General features: G+C 24.6%; 2 protein-coding genes and 1 non-coding gene across 4 annotated transcripts in view; 2 read left to right on the top strand and 1 right to left on the bottom strand.

The window, feature by feature from the left end:
• The first annotated feature begins 78 nt into the window (after positions 1–78).
• Positions 79–4,120, top strand: Trmt61 (tRNA methyltransferase 61). Its single transcript, XM_015325302.2, has 4 exons — positions 79–563; positions 918–1,190; positions 1,251–1,420; positions 1,561–4,120. The coding sequence occupies exons 1-4, from the start codon at positions 209–211 to the stop codon at positions 1,726–1,728; spliced, it is 966 nt and encodes a 321-aa protein (XP_015180788.2). The 5' UTR covers positions 79–208; the 3' UTR covers positions 1,729–4,120.
• The window catches only part of LOC107068490 (carcinine transporter), a 27,220-nt gene continuing 15,300 nt past the window's right edge, over positions 3,144–15,063 (bottom strand). For both annotated transcript variants that reach the window (XM_015324924.2, XM_015324933.2), the window contains exons 2-10: positions 14,213–14,471; positions 6,786–6,996; positions 6,290–6,548; positions 5,939–6,131; positions 5,549–5,767; positions 5,227–5,441; positions 4,772–4,947; positions 4,444–4,616; positions 3,144–4,286 (exon numbers count right to left, since the gene is read on the bottom strand). In XM_015324924.2, the coding sequence (XP_015180410.1) occupies positions 4,190–4,286; positions 4,444–4,616; positions 4,772–4,947; positions 5,227–5,441; positions 5,549–5,767; positions 5,939–6,131; positions 6,290–6,548; positions 6,786–6,996; positions 14,213–14,463 (1,794 nt within the window). In that variant the 5' untranslated portion in view covers positions 14,464–14,471 and the 3' untranslated portion in view covers positions 3,144–4,189. The remainder of the gene's footprint in view (positions 4,287–4,443; positions 4,617–4,771; positions 4,948–5,226; positions 5,442–5,548; positions 5,768–5,938; positions 6,132–6,289; positions 6,549–6,785; positions 6,997–14,212; positions 14,472–15,063) is intronic.
• Positions 11,194–11,275, top strand: TRNAS-GCU (transfer RNA serine (anticodon GCU)). Its single transcript has one exon. It is a non-coding gene; the product is annotated as a tRNA-Ser (tRNA).

The following is a 15,063-nucleotide window of genomic DNA, read 5'->3' as shown; positions in this document are numbered from 1 at the left end:
TTATATAAATAATTGAATAAAAGTAATAAATAAATATAATTAATTATATTATACATTGTATAATATATTTTTACTTATATGAAAATAATTAATAATATTTTGTAATTTTTTTTAATATATTGGTAACACTGTTAAACAGATTGATACAAATCGTAGTGCGTGAAAGTGTAAGTTCTGTAAAAGAGGTTATCTTTTTTAACGTGTAACCATGAGTTTTAGAAATACAAAAGAAATAATAGAAGAAGGAGACGTTATTATTTTATATTTAGGACATACAAATATGCATTCGTTGGAAGTAACACCAAAAACATTGAACAAAAAGGGTGTCTTGGTGGAAAATGTATTTCAAACGATTTACGGTGCACTCAAAGTTGCTTCCCTCGTTGGCCAAAAGTATGGTAGCAAAATTAAATTGTCCAGAGGATGGGGTCACGTTTTACAACCAACACCAGAACTTTGGACTCTAACTGTTCCCCATAGAACACAAATTATTTACACTCCAGACATAAGTTTAATTACATACTTAATGGAACTTTCACCGGGCCAAACAATCATTGAGACAGGTTGAGAAAGCAGCTGAACTTTCCTAATCCTAAAATACATCTATTTCTCTAATCTGTTATTAAAACATCAGACTAAAGTATCTGCAGGCTTAAACAAAACGTTTCCAAAAGCCTACACTTGGGTACATTTCTTGAACTTATATATGAATATTATTTTTTATATCTTATATTTTTATCATTGATTCATAGTACATCAAGTTCTTGTAGCAAATTTTTCTAATATTCACTTAAATTTGATTATTAAACAAATAAAATTATTCTTAACATATGTAAAGTATACGAAAACAGTTAACTTATGTTGTATTATATAATGATGTTCATCGCATTGATTAAATTCGATTGTACATATTTTAGGTACCGGAAGTGGTTCACTTTCACATGCACTTATTCGTGCAATTCGTCCAACCGGTCATCTTTATACATTTGACTTTCATGAACAACGTGTACAAATTGCTACCGACGAATTTAAGAGACACGGTCTTGATGATTTCGTTACTGTTGAATGTAGAGATGTTTGCGCTCAAGGGTTTGGTGAAAAAATAGAAAACAAAGTGGATGCGATATTTTTAGATTTACCACATCCGTGGTTAGTTGTAAAACATACGTTAAATGCCTTCAAGAAGTCAGGTAAATTTCATTTAACTTTATGATCATATAGAATTTTACATTTTATGTTTCATTCAATAGGAGGAAAGTTGTGTTCATTTTCTCCATGCATAGAACAAGTTCAAAGAACTTGCGCAGAACTTACGTTAGAGGGTTTTATTGAAATAAAAACTTATGAATGTTTACAAAAAGAATTAACAGTACAATACAAGAATTTACCTGTTTTAAATTTGGAGTGTTTAAAATATAAGGTATAAATTGATATTATTTAATAACGTTGCTATAAATTAATCCCTTGCGCTATGATTTAAAGCGCATGCATTTGTTACAGTGCAAGGGATGAATATTGAGTTTAATAATAAACGTTGTTTTTTTATTCTTTACTTTACAGCGTGACGATGAACAAGATAAACAACCGAATGTAAAAGACAAAAAAGAATCAGAAAAGTTTTTGACTGTAACTCATCCTCATTCGTTGCCTGGTCATACAGGTTTTATTACTATCGCGACTTTAGTACCAGAACATGCGAGATCTCTTAAACAAGATGAGAAACTTTAATACAAAAAAAAGTCATTATTTAAAGATAATTTGAAATAATATAAACAATCCGACGACTTAATTTTATTGTGTTATTAAGTGTAATAAATATTAATTCTTATTCTTTTATTCAGAGATATCTTTATTATGATTCATATAAAGTACGAAGTCAAAGAAATTAAGTAAAGAGGAATACTATCATTTGATTAAAAACTATTTTATGTGATTCACAATGTATACTTCATTTATCGTTTTACTGTTAAATTCCATACATTTTTTTCTTTTTTTTTCCTTATTACACGATACAGGAAATTTGAAACTTGTACATTTATAAAATAAAATAATTCATAATATTCAATCATTAATTAAAAATCATTTGTTTTAACAATTAGTTTGAATTAATGATTTTCATTTTCCCTTTTTTTTTATAGATGTACAAATTTTCGTTAAAAGATATTCAATAATTACAAACAATTTTATACTGTTGGTGATAAAAAAAAAGAAAAAAAAATAATTACCTCCTTTTCTTCTTTGCACTATTAAAACTATGAAGCGCTATTTAACGTACAACGGTGGGAGAAGAATTATAAACTAACGCTACAATCGTGATCATAAATTAATTAGCCAATTTATAGTGAGTCTAAATATTTAATATCGCGAACTAATGGTTGTAAGTACGCGAATGATTCTAATTCGGTGGTTTAATTATGATTATCATTTTAATGTTATAATGGATACAGGGATAAGTGCAATAACGATGATTCGTGTGTAATTAAAAAATACAAATTATTCTCTAATCGTTCAAATCAAATAATCTACAAAATATAGCACTTTTCTATTTCATTATTAATGTCTGTAATACGTTATCAACCAAACAACAGAATAAAATGACTCATGAAATTTATCAGAATGTTTATACAAATGTTTTTTCTTGTTAATTCGAGACATACGGTATACAATTTGTAAAATACACATAATTTCTAAAATAAGTTATTCACTTTTGTGTTCATTTATTTTGTGCACTGTAATATATAATATATATCAGGACTTTTCAAAGTGTAACTCGAAATTTTATACAAAGTCGCAGAAATTTGAGTGAAAGTATAAAATTTCTGCACTCGCATATAACTTCCGTAAAAATGTATTCAAAATTAGTTTGGCAGCACTATGCGTATGGTAAATCTGTGAGTTTATGATAATAAAAAAGAAAATGAAATAGAGTCTGTAATCAGAATCTCGAAAATATTTTATTTTTTATTTTATTTTTTATTTTATTTTTTATTATCGAATAAAGAGGGTTATATATATATATATATATATACACTATTATATATATATATATATATATTATATAATATATATAATATAATATAATAAAAAATGTATATATATATATATGATACTTGTAATGGGCTAATTAAATGTTAATGAGAGCATTTATGAGAAAAAAAATTATTTATATAATAAATGTCAGTACATTATTATTTTCCTCGCAAATAATTGCGAAGATAAAGGCACAAATAGAAATATGTATGTAGGTTATTTATGTGTGTATGTGTATGTTTTTATGTACATGTATTATTTGTGAAGTTCTTAATTAAAATTTAGAAAAAAAGAGCATCTAGTACAGGGCTTTTCAAAGTATGACTAGCGACCTTTTATAATGGTTGCAGACCATTGAAACAAGAAGTAAACATTTTCTGGATCCGGAAAATTCATTGAAAATTAGTTTGATAAAACTAATTATATGTCCGTGAATTTATGGTAGTGAAAGAGAAGATAGTATAAAGGGTCGCAAAAATATTTGCTGAGGTAAATTGGGTGTTTCCTAGTGGAAAAACTTGAGAAGCTCTGTTCCAGTATGTCTTTGATATATCAAATCATAAAATTTCGAGTATTAAAATATAATGAAAAGGAAAAAGAAAAAAAGATATTATATTTTAACCACATAACACCATAGAATTAAGTCAATGTTAATTGACACCGTAACCAATTCCAAATTTGCTCATTTCTTATCGTTATTATTATCATTATCATTATAATTAATATTATTATATTTCTGTCATATTATACGAAATGATTACACTCGTAATACTGTTCATCGATTAATTACTAAATTAATGAATGCAAAATCAATTGATTAAATTGGAAATCTTATTTAATTATTATTTCGCAATTGAATTCAAATATTTAATTAATATTAATGCGTATTTTTGTGTTTTAAAATATTTTCTTTTTTTTCTGGGGGATACTTTTTTGGCGCTTGTACTTTGTCGTTTCTTTTTCTTTCGTTCGTAGGATGCATACGTTAAAAATATGTAATTGTCATTTAATAATCTTTTTCGCTAACTTAAAATCTAAGATGATATTTATATTAGCTATTATTTACAACGATTTGGTTATTTTTAATGATCACCCATGTACACTCGCGTTAGTTTTTTTACTTTGTTTTTTTTTTTTTTTTTTTTTTATCAATCGTTCGCTATAATCTGGTGGAGTCAATTCTTTGGATACTACCGTGGAATGCAGCGTTTGTCATACCTTTTTTCTTTCTATAGGATTTCTTTAAAACAGGTGTTCTGAAAAAATATTAAGAAAAAAAAAACAACGAATTTTAAAAAGATTATTTAGATAGAAATGATTTAGAAAAGAACAAAATAAATACAAAATATGTGCACGTATTTTTGTTCCCTTTTTTCTAATTAGAAAAAATGAATATTTTTGTTTAATACTTACGCTGGTATGCATGGAATCCACCAGAAACTTTGATCCCTACCAAAATCATTACCCTCTTGTAATGATTCTGGTAAATCCTGATTCAACGTTTCCGGTAAAGTTAAAGTTAAAAATGCAACTACGAAGGACAAAAGTCCGAGAACTACCAAAGGTAATGCCGGATGTACGTCGGACTGAAATTTAAAAGAAACCATATGATAAATTTCAATTTTCTCACCAATTTGTTATCTTTTCATTTGTGAAATTTCGTTAATTTTTTAAAATACTTATTATTTGCAATAATATTAATTTTATCGGTATTGATGCATAATGTATTGTATATACTAACCAGATAAATGATGTATGGTCCAATAATATGAGCAAAATAACCAATAATATGAATCAATGAAACACCTTGCGCTCTTACCACTGTTGGTAACATTTCAGCGGCATATTGAAAACCAATATTCGCGGCTATGTTTACTCCTAAACGTGCTAAAATAGCCATGGCCACAGTGAAATATCCTAAAATCATATCGTTGATCAAGAATTTATAATTAGAACTAATATTAGTAATTCTTATACATAAAACGTACATAATAATAATATTAACAATAATAATAATAGAGAACAATCACAATTGTTCACGTTAATCATAAACGATACACGTGCATAGAAAATTTAATTTAATATTATATAATTGATTTATGATTTTAATATTTATATTATCAACAATTATCGAATTTGTGTATATTTAAATAATGAAAAAAATATAAATTAATGAAATATAAATGAATGATTTACCTTCGGGAGTTGCAATGGCGACGAATGAGAAAATACCGCACAAAAACATGGATGCAAATCCCATCCATCGTCTTCCCCATCTATCCAGCAAAAGAGCTAAAAGAATAGCAGCTGGAAGTTCGGTCATTGATGCAAGAGAAAAGGATGTGAACACGTCAGGATCCAATAATTTCATGTTCCATACATGCCCATCAAATACCAGAACTATGAGAAGCCTATAAAAATGACATCAGTTAGTCATTAAAATGTCAGTCATTAAAAATGACATTTCTGGATAAATATTTGATTTATTTTTCTTTTTTAATATCAATTTTTTATTTACCAATATATTATAAGTATTATTGTTATAAAAGCTAATCTAGGTAATTTGAATAGATCCAACACAGTGTGTTGATGATGGGCAGTATCCTTTTCAGCTATAGTCTTACAACTTTTTTCGAATTCCTCAAAAATCTCTGGTTTCACTTCCTTTCCGTTGACCTTGGCGAATTTTTGCAGCATTTCGATTGCTTTACTTGTATTTCCCATCATGATATACCATCTAAATAATAAAGTACGAAATTTAAACTATGCCTAATAATATTATATTATTATTTATTATTTAATTTCATTAGGTAAATTAGTGAATTGAGAGATGAGATGATGATAATTATTATTATTATTATTATTACTAATGAAATTTATATATATATAAAATTTGATTTGTAAATACCGTGCACTTTCTGGGACTATCCAAGGTCCAATAAATGCGACGATCATTGGAAATGCAGTAACTATACTTAAAATTCTCCAATCTGCTATCCAATAAGCAATCCATGGTAACAATCCAGCTGCCGCAGCGAAATAAATTCCAAATGACATATTTGCGAACAAAGTTCTATATTTTGGTCCGACATATTCGATAACTGAAACGAAAAGATGAAATATGTGTAAGTAAAAAAAAAAAAAAAAACAATCGAACAATTATTAATTATACCGATGATTATTTTTTAATTTTAACAATACATTTCTTTTTTTATAATTAAAGAAATTGTTCGAGAAATAAAAAAAAAAAAATACTTACCGATGATAAAAAGAATGTTGAAGCAATTGTCAAATGACGAACCAACGATCAATCTGGCCAAACAAAAACTCCAAAAGCTATTACAAAATGCTGTAGCAACGGATGCGAAAAATCCTACGGCATTACAGGAAACCAATGCTGGTATTCTACCATAATGATCGGCTATGTAACCAAAAATAAAACCACCGATGATACTTCCTACGAAAAATGCTGATTGAGCTGCCGAACTTAGAAATGTTTTTTCGCAAACCCAGGATAACTGTTTTTCATAAAAATAAAAAAGAAAAGAAAAACAATAAAATTAAAAGAAATTAAAAGAAATTAAAAAGACATTTTAAATATAAATTAAAATTAAAATTAATTAAATATAATAAATTAAAATTAAATATAAAAATAAATTAGAAATATTTTCGATGCCGATTGTCGATGCACGATAATAATTTTATTTTATAAATTCTTTTTTTTTACGATAATAATTTAATTTATAAATTCTAACCTCAGCAGCAATGGAGGCGTAAGGTATCATCGTGTAATTGTATTCCCATCCATTTTTGCAAGGAATTGTAGGCCAATTTGGATTGGATTGTCTGATTCCTTCCTTGAGAATATCGGTGTAATTTACATCGTACATGAAACATCTCGAAAAGGACGTTGAACTTTCTAATTTTAATTCCTCTTTCGTTGGTGGTGGTATCGCTAAAGAGATTCTAAACAAAACGAAATAAAAAAAACAAGAAAAACAACACATTAATTTTTAATAGATCAATTTTTTTTTTGTTCAGTGATTGAAAAAGAATTAAATATAATTTAAAAACAAATAAATATTAATCTTTATTTGCTTCGTTTTCACGGACGTGATATTTCGCGATGACAATACTGTTTGTATCGGGTCACAGAATGAAAAATTTTTTTCAAAAAAAATCAATTTATTTTCCATAATTTCAAGCTTGAATTGATAATAGATATGAAGAATTTTTTATTAATTACAAAATGAAGATTATGAAATATTATACGAGTATGTTCGTCATATAAAGGGGAAGAAAATTAAATTACAAAATAATATTCATTTATTGTTACGTTATTTCAAAGTTATACGAACCTATAGAGGATTATTAATCAATATATATAATTATAATAATAAAAATATCCAACATTTCTTTACTCATACAAGGATTATTACAAAATGAATAAAAAACATTAATTTTCTAGTAATTTAATTTAATTTAATTTTCTTCGATATTATAAATGAATCCATTCAATAAACGTTTCAATAATAATTAGAAAATCTTTGAAACGAATTTATCCTGAATTTAAAATCCGTCTGTAACAATTATTATTTGTTTTGTAATAACATATTTTTACGTGTAAGTTGGAATTAACTTCAACGTTCAATGCTGTTAGACACGCGATAATACGAAGGTTACTTTGGATGGTCCATAAAAGTAAATTTACCGTGTCACCTGATTAGTTGGGTTTTTTTTTAATTTTTTATTTTTTTTATCAACAACGATTGTCCGATAATTAACCGGGACTAGAACGAGATAGAACACAACTGCAAGGTTAACTTTATAATCTATTTTTTTATTATTCTCGTTTTCATAACACCAAATATCTACACATAAATACACACACATATACTCATAATATATATATAAATGCTTGTTTTGGATCTACGGAAATGCTTGTTTTATAAAAAAAAAACAAATTATGAACACTTGATTGGTGACTAATTTTCTATACATACCTAAATAGATATTTTATATATATATATATAAACGATTATGAAGAAATAATTTTGTATTAATTTTTCCTCATTTTTTTTTGTCAACAACTCAAAAACAAATTACGTTTGTTTGTTTTTTCTTTGTCTACGATCGTTTTATTCATTCATTTATATTACCTATATCCTGTTCATTAATCGTATTTTAAAAGGAAAAAAGCAAATAAATAATAGGAAAAAATAAAAGAAAAAATTGAGATGAATATGTGTCGAACAAGATCTCGATTTACGGTCGATTAATTTTTTTTCAATAAATTCTATTGCAATTCTAATAAGCATTAGTTTTAAAAAAACTTAACACGTTTCAGTTCTCTTCTTTTAATCTTTCATGAGTAACGATTTCGTGGAAATCAGATGGGTCGATGATTTATGACGAAACACGTGATTTCTTTATTTTTTTTTCTTTTACTTTTTTTATCCTTCTCTCTTCTTCTTTTTATTCTTCATTAATTATTTTCAAAAAATCTCGTTTTTTTTCCTACTAAGAAAAATTTAATCGATTCGTTGTTCCTTACGAGTTTTTTTATTCATTCATCGTAATTATAATATAAAAAAATAAGAAAAAAATATTAATTCGTATATATATTTTCAATGTGTGAATTATAAATCATAAAACAAAAATAAATATTTACGATGCACGAATTATACAATAATATTATATTAAATTAACATGAATACAAATTTGTAATATATTAAATATTTAATAATTTATTTTTATTTTTAATAAATTAATATAAATAAATTAAATTATAATATATTATAACTCATAATATATATAATATTATATTATAGATTAATAATAATATAATATTATTTTATTATTTAATATATATAATATATTAAAATATTATATATAATTATATTAATATATTACAATAATATAATAATATATTTATATTATATATTATAATAATATGTTTATTTATTATTATTATATTTATTATATTAATAATAATTAATCTATTATTATTATATTATATTATAATTAACATAGTATAAATAAAAATTATAATGTATTATTTAATATGTAATTTTATAATAAATTAAATATTTTAATTCTCTAATAAATGAAAAATAAATTATATCTTTGCTAAACGAATGATAAATCAAATTAGAACTAAATGTAATATAACTATTATTATTTGAAACGAGTTTACATTTATAATCGTTATCGGAAGTATTAAACTAGTTTGATCATAAATGCTTAGACAGGTAGCATAGACATAGGATTAGTCAATAGATTTAATCTCTTTCGAATGTTTCGTATGAATGGATTGTTCGTAGAATGGAATATGTAAAGCAAAGCAAAGAAGTTGGATACTAACTCACAATCAGTGGTGGTCAACACTGTTCGATTGCTATCATAATCGACACTAGATTATTTATAATACAATTTGATATTAAAAAAATGAAATGATGACTCTAAAATTTAATTTAATCTTACAAGTTAGAAAATTTATGAAAAATTTTAAAAAATATTATCAAATATGTTTGATTTATACACTTATGTGAATCAATTTTATCATATAATTAACGAAGAGAGAGAGAGAGAGAGAGAGAGAGAGAGAGTTAAACAAAGTTCATTCATTTTATTGATTTTCGTACTGAAAATTAATTATTGTTATCTTTGTCAATCGATTAGAGGTTTGATAAAAAAAAAAATAATTATAAACACTCTTGATTGGTGACTAATTATCTAATAAGAAAATAAACTTTTTATTTGTATTTTTTTTGCAGTCATTTTTTAATTAATGAAATATCATACCCTTCTGTCAAATTAGTCACGTATTACACAAGACGTTTGAATGCGTTAAATGACAAGATTTTAGTAGATAGATCGAGACACACTTTTCAGAAATAAAGAATCGATCGTATATAAAATAAAGTTGGTCACCCTTGATCTAACTGACGTAATCAACGTTCAACTAGAAAAGAAAATATTTTATTTAGCAAGATATTTTTCCTTTTCATTTTTTTTTTCCGTATCTGTCGTTATTTCTACATTTTGCGTAATCGTGTTCGTTCATACGTCTATTGCCATGTCTATACATTTGCATAGTTCCGCTGATCTTAAGGAATTCAAGAGAATGAAAGAGAATTAGAGGAAAGACTCTGAGAGAAATCAGTAAAATACAATCTACGAATTAGAATTTCTATTGAGTCATATTTTATTATTTAATTTCTCGTAAAGAAAAAGTATTAATAGATTTCTCAGTATATAAAAAATATAAAATATTTTTATCCCTTTGATTAATTTCAATAAAAAGTAATTTACTTGAAAATAAATCAATTTGAATATTTTTAATAATATTTATATATTATATTAAAAAATAATGTAATTAAAATAAGATACGGGGCTTTTAAAATGATAAATACAATTCTGAGTGATAAAAAGAGGCAACGACATTTCTAATATTTTTGTTTAAATATTTCAACATGCGATAATTTTGAAAAAGAAATTTAAAAAAAGGATTGATAAAGTAATTTCAATGAGTAGGATGATAAGAGTTTTTTTTTATTAGAAATTTAAACTTGTCTAGTCATTATGTGTATTACTAATCTCTACAAATAATAATTATCTAAGATCATCGTTGCAGATAGAATATGATCGTGTGGGTGCCATTTTGCATATTACATTTCGATCTCGTGGTTTTCCTTATTGTACAATACATTTTGTTTACGATCGTGTAATCATGTATGTTGACATTATTTATTTCTATTTAATCTTATCTCATGTAAACAAAATGTCTATTTACAGATATTTGAATATTTCTAAAATGAGTTTTCTAAAAATTTCAATTAAATAAAAGAGATTTGAAAATGAGTTATAGAAACAATAAAATGATTTTAATAATATTTATATGAAAAAATATTAATCGATTTTAATATAACAATTTTAATCCTTAGCAAACATGGAAACGATTAATAATAATTCTTGATTTTATATTATGAAGAAAAATGATTCATTTTATCGCGAATGAATTTTAAACTTCTATAAATCCATATTTTTTCTTCTGTATAAAAAAATAATACACATATATTTAATTAATTAATAATATTTATACATTATCAGTATAATATTATTTTGCAAATGTACATGTAATATATTAACATAATTATCTGTGACGAGGTGGCCGAGTGGTTAAGGCGTTGGACTGCTAATCCAATGTGCTCTGCACGCGTGGGTTCGAATCCCATCCTCGTCGAATTGCATTTTATTTAATTAATAAAATGGGATATTAATAATATAATAAACAAATATATATTATTTAATAAAAATTTGCTGCTATTTTTATAATTATTATTATTATGGACTAAACTATTTTGTATTGAAATATTTAAATAGGTCAATTAAAATTATTAACCTAATTTACAGATTAATTATTACTCGATGTTAAAAATTATGTTTAAGAGATCTAATAAGCACAAAGATCGATTAAAAATTTTACTATCTTTTTAGCGTTTACACAATTTGGAATTTAAATATCGTAAAAAAAATATTTAGAACAATTTTATCCTAAATATAATAATATTTTAATCTTATTCAGTGATGAGAAAATCAAATGAAATTTTATGAATAGATACTTTTGCCAATTTTCACGATAATAATCTTTTAAAAATGATTACGAATGACGTATGAAAAGGATTGAGTAACTTTTATCGTCACTATGCATCTATAGAAAATGTTTAAATAATCCAAAGATATTTATTCGAGAAGTTGTAAAACATCGACAATCCAATGTTCGACATTTAAAACGCAATGTTGAAATCTTGGAAATCCTTTTAAATGTATGTTGTATATTCATATCATTTTCTTTCTAATATTTTTTCAGCGGTTAGATCATTCGTATATATATTAATACAGAAAAATAGAATTGATTATTATCATCAATGATTGACTATTAATTTTCATTAAAAAATAAAAGGAAAAATCTAGTAGTGAGATGAATATAAACAATTAGATAAATATCTGTTGTATTTTTTTTTATAGAAAATTTCATATACAAAAACGTTTATTTTCACTCACGTGATTACAATTTTTTGCAATTAAATAATTAGAATGTAAAAAAATAAAATGAGCTTATTAAGGAATTTATATCAAATATCAGATTATTAAGTTATTCGAACGAATGAAAAATTTCCAGACTAATATTTACTCACATTCGTATCTATGTGTTTGTTTATAATGTTGACTACTCATCATTTAATAAACCCAATGTCTGGAATTGATAAAAAAATTATACTAATAAATCGTATCTCGAAAAAAATGAAAATATACAACGATTAACATTAATTTCTTGTCTCTGTTTTCAAATTTTTTTTCTCTTTTTATATAATATATATGCGTGTGTGTATATTGTATTATTAATGATAATCGATTATCAAGGAAGCGTTACGCTGGTAAACATCACGTAGATTCTAACTTGTAAATTGCAACGAACTATTACGAACCAAGTGTATTATGCAAATGAATTTAACTTCTGTGTCTGTTATTTAACGATCAGCGTTAAATTTGTATTTTTTCTTTTTGTTTTATAATATACAAAAGTGACCATAATTACATAAGTTGGTTAGTAATTAATAATTTTTACCTGACGAAAGAATGATATGAACTAATTTGTAAATGAAATATAAATTCAAAAATATAAAACTTGTTTAGAAATGTCATAATACGCAAACAAATAAGTTATAACTAAAATTATATAAAAAACTAAAGTTATAAAAAAATAAATAATCATAATACTGTTTAATTATCTTGTTTATAAATTTCTTAATAAAAATTATAAATAAAATTACATAAAAACATCAAAGTTATAAAAAAAAAAAATAAATAATTATGATAAATATGTAAATTATTAATTGTCACGTTTAATGAAAATGTTTATTTTTTTAATAGACATAATTATGAATCAATATATGCAGAAATTATTATTTAAATAGAAAAACTAAAGTTTTCCTTATAGGAATAAAAAAGAAAAAGGAAAAATAAAAAGGTTTTTTTTTTAGATAATTAAAGATAATTTTTCGGAAATGAAATGTTAAAGTAAACGGAAAAAAAAATAGCAATTAGCGTGACGGTTGTAATGATCTGTCACGTCAATCCGTATATAGAGAAAAAACGTATGAGTGTGTTGTGTGAGTTCTAGTTAACGGACTGTCTAGATGATTAAATATGATTGTGGATCAACATGTGGTTTTCCTGTTTTCCCAATTTTATGACTTTCGAAAAAACCTGTTTTTTTCAATTTTTCCACCTAACACATTATTCACACCTAACCACATACACCTTAATCAATTTCACGTATATTCTTTTTTCCTTAAGATTTGCAATCAAATATCATAAATAATTTATTAATACTTTTTTTTATCGATATGTTTCTTTATACTTTTGTGTGTATGCGAGTAAATGAAAAAAAAAAAATGAATAAATAAAAAAATATAAAGTTTTTGCTAGAAATTAATAAACGAGTTCTATTTGTGGTTATGACGTTGAATAAATATTATTATTATTATTATTATTATTATTATTATTATTATTCAATTTCAAATAGTAGTTAAAAGAAAAAAACATTAAGTGTGTTCAAATTTTTTAGTAATCATATTTTAGTTTGAAAAATTATGCAAATATTGTAACAAACAAGTCAACATTATTTCCATATATTTTAAAAAATTAATAATAATTTATTTATAATATAAATTAATTATATATATATATATATATATATATATATATATTATCAATTTTATTTTAATATCGTATTTTAAACTTTAATACAATAATATAAGAAGAATAACACACAGAGACGAGTGGGAAGTAGGAAATATTTCTAAAAGATAAAATATTTCGGGAATTTTAGGAATAACCTAAGATTACAACTCGAGAAATGTAGTTTTCCTTGAAAAAGATGATTCTTGGTTCTCATGTCAGTTAAACGTTGAATGCACGAGAAAAAGGCGTTGACTTTGTTTTTTGCCTTCAGGCGATTTTACCGAATCTGCACGCTCGTTATTTTTCTCTCTCTCTTTCTTTTTTTGTTCTTTTTTTTTTTCTGTCTACACGTAAGTATATATGTGTGTGTGTGTGTGTGTGTGTGTGTGTGTGTGTGTGTGCGCGTGTGTATGTAAATATAGATGTTACTTACTTTTGATGATCTGTAAGATTCGAATCCATTAGTTCTGGTATCGAACACCAATGTTCAGCAGGTACCAGTGTTATGAAGAATTGTGCAAAATATAGGAACGCGTATACGAAGGTGAATGGCAATAGAATAAAAAAAAGGAACATTTGATAACGACCGGCTTCTCCAACGTATGGCAAAACGTCGTCGAAGGTTTCAATCTTCGTCGATTCATTGTCGTCTTCTGTCTTTCGTGAATCCACTGCCACCGTCATTTTTCAGTCTGCGAACAATTCAATTAATATATATTATATTCTTTTTATTTATTTAATTATATTTACAAAAAAAAAACGTTTACATAATTTTTATTAATTGTATGCTGTAATTTGTTATTTTGTTTAATTTTTTATTAATTTAATTTTCAATTGTGTGAACAGAGATGATGCATCATTGATTTTTTGGATATTTTGTACTAACACCTTTGTGTTATTTTATTAATATCCAAAAAACGTTTACACATATTAATAATATTTTTTTATTTATTGTATGATGTAATTTGTTATTTCTTTTTTTTATTCATTTTTAATTTACTTTTCAATTGAATAGAAATGCATCGTTGATTTTTTGGATATTTTGTATTAACACCTTTGTGTTATTTTATTAATCTAAACCAAGTTTAGATTAATTGTGATGATTCAGTCGTTATTTTGTATAATTAATTTTTTCCTGAAATGTTTTTTATTTAAATCATTTTCATTTTTAATTTTTTTTTTCAACCACGAATTCAGCCCTCTCATTAAATAATTCAAAATATATCACATTTGTTTAGTTTTAAGCTCTCGTATAATAATTTATTTATTTAATATAATGAAATC

Source organism: Polistes dominula, unplaced genomic scaffold (genome assembly GCF_049000335.1).
Source record: "Polistes dominula isolate Pdom_NZ unplaced genomic scaffold, Pdom_raw_medaka contig_12, whole genome shotgun sequence".
NCBI classification, from domain to species: Eukaryota; Metazoa; Arthropoda; class Insecta; order Hymenoptera; family Vespidae; genus Polistes; species Polistes dominula.
The sequence above is the reverse complement of the archived record's forward strand: the minus strand, read 5'-3'. Positions and strand labels throughout refer to the sequence as shown.